The sequence below is a fragment of the Rhagoletis pomonella genome, unplaced genomic scaffold (genome assembly GCF_013731165.1).
Source record: "Rhagoletis pomonella isolate Grant_MI unplaced genomic scaffold, Rhpom_1.0 Rhpom_scaffold_04744, whole genome shotgun sequence".
NCBI lineage: Eukaryota > Metazoa > Arthropoda > Insecta > Diptera > Tephritidae > Rhagoletis > Rhagoletis pomonella.
Genome location: NW_023463292.1, coordinates 6984 through 14582, shown reverse-complemented (window position 1 = coordinate 14582; position 7599 = coordinate 6984). Strand labels below are relative to the sequence as shown.

General features: G+C 36.8%; 1 protein-coding gene and 1 long non-coding RNA gene across 2 annotated transcripts; both read left to right on the top strand.

The window, feature by feature from the left end:
- LOC118754849 (WD repeat-containing protein CG11141-like) lies at positions 1-2841 on the top strand (the record flags this gene model as incomplete). Its single annotated transcript, XM_036489723.1, is given in 4 exon segments — positions 1-188; positions 249-888; positions 970-1477; positions 1636-2841. Coding segments are annotated over 4 exon segments (1880 nt in total), but the record flags the coding sequence as incomplete, so codon positions are not given.
- Positions 2842-6795: 3954 nt separating this feature from the next.
- LOC118754850 lies at positions 6796-7389 on the top strand. The gene is made up of 2 exons (XR_004994948.1): positions 6796-7057; positions 7121-7389. It is a non-coding gene; the product is annotated as an uncharacterized LOC118754850 (long non-coding RNA).
- Positions 7390-7599: the final 210 nt, after the last annotated feature.

The following is a 7599-nucleotide window of genomic DNA, read 5'->3' as shown; positions in this document are numbered from 1 at the left end:
AAAAACAACTACCGCCAGATCTGAATTTAGTTGCTCCATGTACACGGGCCAAACCCATCGAAAGGTACACCATACGAGACTTGCACAACTGTGCCGTCAGCTGTGTGGAGTGGTCGAAAAATGGTATGAAGCTTTATTCAGGCGATCGGCAAGGCATAATAGTACTGACCGAATTCGACTTTCAAGCTGTAAGTGGGACGCTGCTATCGCTTGCATATCTTAATAATTTTGACATTTCTTGTATCCAGCACCTAAGCAAGTCATCCGAGATACTTGGCGAAACATATGAAATTGTACAGCTTAGCGTCTGCCAGAGTTATTTGCTGGTATCGACACTTTACCGTTCGGTCGTCTGCCAACTCAATAGCCTTACTGGTCAATGGCAAGTGACTCAGGTCGGCAGAAAGGATCGAAAAGTTTTAACCGAGATCGGTGGTATATTCCTAAAGCAACAGTCCAGCCGCCCAATTTTGATTTGTGGTCGCCCAGGTTTGCGCTTTTGGATTGCTGATACGGAAGGGAATGTGGAGAAAACATTACTGTTTCGTGAGGCCGTAGCGCGAAGTCCTACTTGGGAAATACCTATACTTAATCCGAAAGCATTATCGCAACAATGTCTTGCTTCCAACGGCGGAATCGGCGGGAGCGATGATGTAAACAGAAACTTTGGCACTCTATATTTATATGGAGGACAGGATATGCTGATCGTGACGCACGATGAGTCAACTTTGTACGTTTTGAATTTGGATCGACTGCGTGTTGAAGCGGTAGCCCGAGGTTTTCGAAAAATTCTTGATTTTTGTGTTTGTGGCAAGGAGATTTTTATTTTGGAAGGATCGCGTTCATTATTGCGACTGGCGCCATTGCCGGAAAAGCCGAGTAAAACTGGTAAGAAAAATTTGCCTGCATATATGTACATGCATAAAATTATAATTTGAGAAGTCGGTTAATTATTTTACTTTGGTATAGCCAAAGTAATTTTTAATCCTTTGCTATCGCCGGTTGAATCGTTTGAACCGCCTGAGCGACCAGTGGGTAAAGCAGACGAGTGTTATGAGTTGCCTCCAGTAGAGGCACTTAATTTGAATGTACCAATTGAATTAGCCGTAGAATCACCGAGGGCGGAACAAAGTCGGCGTTTAGAAATTTTCAATCAAATATCTGAAATGGATTTCGATCAATCGATATTATATCACAGTTTAGGTGGACGAAAACAACGTGCACGGTGGCACAGTCGTGATAGAGATGATATTACTGGTACTTGGTCGGCGCCAAAAAAGTCAGAGGGTATTGTAGAAATCGGACGTGTTGTGGAACCGGAAACAGGAGTAGATACGTCGAATTTGGCCTTGACGGCTGTGGAAGTTATGGAGGCGGATCCGAATGATAAGCACGCAGCTATGACAAAACCGACATTAATGGATAGCAGTTTTTGCACAACTACTGTGGCTAAGGTTTTAGAAAAGGATACACAAAGGTAACGTCAATTCAAACTGATCGTGCATTTCAAAATTAATTTCCTTTTGTTACTATCAAATTTTATTGGTTTTTTCTTATACGATTTTTTATCTTGTCAAATTTTATTTTATGTTCGTTCTCAACTGCATTATCGCCTACATCGTCCGAACCGAACAGAAATCCGCTATCACTAAAACCGAAAAGTGGCATTGCACTTATGCCTAAACAATCCAGCTTAGATTCTACTTCACCATCGCCAACACATATCCTTCCTGCTGCACCAGCTTCTACACCCACACCAACACCACTCAAAGAGCTTGCCCAAGCATATCCCAAACAAACAAAACTCGAAGACGCCGGCGTGCAAACAACTCCTCGCAAGAAGGTCTATTACATTGAAGAAGAGGACGTTGAGGGTAACATCTACACTGGTCAGCCAGTAGATGATCTTTGTCATGCAGCTTTGCATGCGGCGACCCTAATTGATGAATACGACAAAGATAACGAAAGCGGCACAACGTCAAAACTGCCAGCGCGCACCACCCCAGCAGTACAATTAAAATTCATTCCCACACAACCAGTTAACGAGGAAATAAACAGTTTTTTACCAGATTTTCGTCGAGCATGCGATCCATGTTCTCCAAGGGTACATCAAAAAACTCCGCCACCCTCGGCGGAATCTAATGGTAGTTCCAGTGAATGGGAATTCCTCGATAATTAAAATACACTATTTTTTAATATCACATCAGTTCTTAGGTAATTCGCTTCTTACGAGTGCTGTTTCAATCGAACATAATTATTGTATGAATGATTTAAAATCTTTGTCAATTGTGAAAACAGTTAACTTTAATTAGTTAACTAAACCACATCTGTATTATAATTGGTATATTATATAGCACTATAAAATTTTATGTTAAATCACATTTTTATTCCTTGTTGTAGCATATTGTAATCGCTTTCTGTTTTATTTTATCTCATGTTTTAAACATCAAAATAATTATGCAATTATTTGCAATAACAGTATATGTATGTAAAAAAGCTATACCAAATAAAATGCATGGTTTATTGTATTTTATCGCTTAAAGGATTTGTGTAAAAGTATGCAGAAAATCGAGTTTGTGTTTTTTTTAGTAACTTATTTATCCGCTTTTGCGTTATATATATATATTCATATAAACTATAAGTCCGCTTGAGCCGACCGTGAACTTCAGAAACCGGAAGTGTATTTATATAAGTTATCCCAGAAGATAATTTAGGTAGGCCTTCTTAAGCAGAGCCTCTTAGCTACCCAAGAAGGGCTGCAAAATGTGATTTCTACGCGAATGCATAAATTTATGTTATTTAGCATTACAAATGAATTTCAATAAACAGCTTAAGTTCCAATTACACATATTTGATATAAACTTTTAAGCAAATACTTCAAAGATGTATGATTTTTATAAATTAAAGAAGCAACTTTAAAATAACTCCTCCAAACGGCCTTCTGAAGTATGTCCTATAAAAGCCCTTTCCGAAGGACTTCCATGGGTAGCGAAAGAATAAGCCCTTCAATTTGTGCCACCCCATACAAAAAAGAAAGGAGAAAGGAATATAGAGTGGAATGCCTCTTGACCCTCAGGAAGGCCTTTCAGAAGGACTTTTAACTCCTGAAATTATCTACTGGGGTGATGTATTTTTCAAAAACAAAAAAAAAAAAAATAGGTACGACAGCCCAAAAGCAAAGCAAGTGAGAATTTTAGAACGTGTTATCTACCCTTTAAACACAAATTTTGTTCCCAAAAAAGGATGTATATTCGTTAATATCGATACGACGAAGCGAAGCTATTCGCTCCTATTCCGAATGTCGGAACGACAGTCGTTCGTCGAAATTTGAGATTTTCATTGGCGTTATGAGGCAACCATTGACAAAATCTACCAAAAAATTTGGTTCCTCTTATCCTTTCGAAATGAAGAAGTATTGAAAACGTGTTAAAATCTGGCGTTAATGTTTTTATTTACTTTAGTTTAATGTTTATTTATTTTAGTGGAGCGGCGAGCCAAGCGAAGAGCTAGCATCGAGCAAAGCTTCAATTACAAACGAGAATAGATATACGCTTTGCTCTTCACTATGTGCTCTCCCATTAAAACATATGCGTTTAAAATCGCCGCTTGGCTCGATGCTCTTTGCTCGCCCCTCCACTATTTTAAACCCAATTCAAAAAACGAATGTCGAAGCGGAGGATTGCGACAGCTAGAGGGGGGATGATTAACTACAGGTTTATCAGGCAGGTTCTGCAATTCACTTCCGCGTGAAATTCAACAAAACTCACCTTTAATTCGACTTTTTTTCGGATTCCAGAACCTGAATATAAAACTCGGAAAGTGAAACACAAACTCCAAATTATGGATTCAAAGTGATTTTTGTTGAAATTCACTCGGAAGTGAATTGCATAATATGCCTGTATATCCGTTAATTTTGCTATCCCGATACCTTTTTTATAGAACTCCCTGCCCTAGTTCTTAACAACATATACGGAATATTTCTATGTTCCTCCTTAGTATCTTCGTTTCAAAATGGAAAATACCGATATATTTCCGATAAGTGTCAATAACGCCATACGTACGACGGAAACTACCACAGTTTCAAAAGCGTACTTGACTTTACTTTCCTCTACAAAGAGACAAGAAGAAGAGATGGAAATATGTGACTGCAAAGAGCAAAGAGGTTAGACAGCTTACGAAAAGTTTTCGCCACTTTTACAATTCGTCTTAATATTAATGAATTGGTTTCTTTGAGTCTTACTGCTGTAATAACGGCCGCCTCGAGCAACTTCGTCAATCGGAGGTAGATGCAAGATCACGCTTACACAGTGTAACGGTCTTTATGTGCATATTTAAACGCATCCTTGATTTAGCCATCTGAAAAGTAAATTCGTCTGAGATAAACATAGGGTCTAAGCAGAACAAACCCCGTGGGGATTTCTATATATTTCGCCTGCAGCGTCATCCATTGGGTCCATTTTCGGCAAAACCTTTGCTTGTCATGAAATGTATACGCATTATGAATTCCAATCGGATTTTATAAAAAATACGGATTTTGTAAATACCGAAACTCCAGGAATTTTTCATCAGAAATCGGTTAATAAATACGACTTTTATAAGTAACTCTACTCCAGCATAGGACCATATATGCAAGGTATAACCTCCGACAATTTGACTGGGCTCTATTGAGTGGTTTTTGAGTTTAGTCCGAAAAACGGAAATGGCTATCATTGTATGTAAGTAATATGTTTCGAATGAAAAAAAAAACATCATGAAAGTAATAAACGTTTCGAATCATGCAGGTAGCTTACGAAATCGCTCCATATATACAACTTTTATAAATAAATCGCCTTCCGCACTACCTAGCGGCTCAGTTTTTGGTAAACGTATTTTCCATCATGCTGCAACTATACCTTTTGCATTTGAAAGAAATCGGGTCACAAATACGATATTTATAAATAAAGCGACTCCAGCGCCACCTAGTGGCAAACGTATTTTTCATCATGCTGGTAGATTACCTTTTGAATTTGAACGAAATCGGTTCATAAATATGACTTTTATAAATAACTCGACTCCAGCGCCATGTAGCGAGTTTTCTAGTAGCCTATAATAGGGCCATATATGCAGGGTATAATCTCTGAAAATTTGACTGAAATCTATCCAGTAATTTTTGAGTTAGTAAGTTGAGTTAACGTAATGCGAATTTTAGTATGTTGTTGCCCATCGACTGTTAGTCGCCATACACAATAGGGCCATTGGTGCTTCTAATTGGCGCCAATCAGAGAAAGGGAGGAAAGCAGCCGAAATCACTTAAACGGTTATAGCGCCAATCAAGAAGAAATGAGGAGGAAGTTCTCTCATAATTTTTGAGTATGCCCTGCAATTAGAAAGCCGCGTTTAAACGATCCAAAAATGCGTCCCAAATTACTACGAAGAAATGGCATGTTTAGAGTTATATTTAGGACGCATATTGTGCATTATTTTTTATCGAATGCTGTATGAGTTTCTTAATGCGAATTCTTCAAGCCGTATTTCCTACCTACTTATCTCGAAAATTATACATACATATGTACATAGTATGTACATATGTGAAATACAAACGTCACCATCCACGTAAGTTATTTCAGGGACTTGGCGCGTGCACAGTTGTTAAAAAAATGTGTATTAAACTAAAATAAAATAAATTTAAAAGTTTTGATAAACAATTTTAAGTAATCAACATTTGCTTTTCACTCAATAAACAACGTTCATAGATATTCGTGAAAATATGTATTTTTACTATTTATTATCTAAAATTTAATATGAACAAGTAATTTTTAACCAAAAAAAAACAAAACCGACTTCAATTCTCATATCAAAACTTAGGAGTGCCGTTAATTTTTTTATGATCTAATGATCGGATCTAAGAATGGGACCACCTCTGAGACACTACCTTTCCGATGCAAAAAGAATTCTCGAAATCGAATACATAAAAAAATATATATATACTCCGACGAACTGATAACCTCCTCCTTTTTTTGGAAGTCGGTTAAAAATAGAAACACTAAGCCGGCGGTCATGGTCATCGCATTCTATTACCTATTCTACCAAATTTCCAACCAGTAAATAATTACAATATCGAATCTATGTAAGTGTGTATGCAGGAAGACCCTTCTCCGCTTCTTTAAGAAAATAAAACCTTGCCTTTCGTGTTTTCAGTTGAATAACTTTTGTAAGCTTTTATGGGATCAATAGACATATAATTTCCAATATTTACTGAGTAAAATAAATCGAAAATTTTAAATTGGCCTAATATGTATCATCTATGTATATGCATTAGGGTTGTACTCAAAGTCGTAGGTTTTTACTCTTCAAATTCACAACAATTGCGCTGGCATGAACGTATCGTATGGATAATGATGCTCTGGTGAAAAGATCCTTCAACTACATAGGTGCCCATGGATGGACAGCGCAAGCATATATACCATGTACAGAGGCACGCACTGGCGTAACATCGCAAAGGAAGAGGCAACTGTAAAATATGGCGAACGGAAGATCTTTTATGAAAATATGGATATATTATCTTTATAATTGTAAAATCGTTGATATTCGAAGGAATAAAAAATATCCCTTCAATCCACTGTCCTTCGCATCTTTAAGGAGTGTGAAAAACATTAAATAATATCAATATTACCGACTTCATCTTAATAGAAGGAGTTTTTAGAAAGTAATATTTAGTAGGTATCCCCATTCGAGTTATTTCCAGTTGCTTTCTTTCATATTTGTAATCCTTGCTCCTTTAATTTGGAGTGACATACAATTTTGAACCCATACATAACAAAAGCACAGCGTCACTGATGCGATTAAGTAGTATTTATATATTTTTTAAATTTGTTTCTCGCCGTTAAAAAATAGGGCATCCCTTTTACTCCATCCAATGCGCGACTGTGCTAATAGTTATGATTCGGTGTGAAAGTTTGGCATGTTTGCTATTGCTTTCTTTTGAACAAAGCTACACATTAAAGTTAATTGAATTAATTGCCAAAATTTGGAAGTGATTTCTAGATAAATGCAAGGTTAGCAAGAGCACTGTTTGTATGTGAGTACTCGAAAAAAAATAACCTCCAATGTCAAATGGTAATTACTACAAACCCTGTTTCAGAGATAACTAGGAATGCATCAGATCAAATGAGTAAACAGAAACGATACAAATTGTGTTAAACGAAATGGCAGATAGTTTTGTAAAAGACGATGCCAACCTCACAGCCACAGTTACAGCAGATGAGATGAACTCACCTATGACAGAGCTGGGCATCGGATTGCCCATTTCTCCGATTAGTACTAAGGTACTAAGTAAACTTCGCACGGCTTTCGAAATAATTTTAAATTACATTCACACCGATTTTGGCGGGGCAGTACCGATTTTGAAAACATTGCCCCGCTGAATATAATTTTTTTTAAGATTTTATAATTAATTGTTAAGTTTTTTTAATGAAACGATTCTAACTGGAATTCGATGAAATTGTAAAAACAATACATATCCCCCGAAAAAATCATGTATATGAAAAATATAAGACATTTTAGCTTTCTTTGGCTATTCCACTTTCGATTATTTAGTGTTTTATATTTTATTTTTTATGA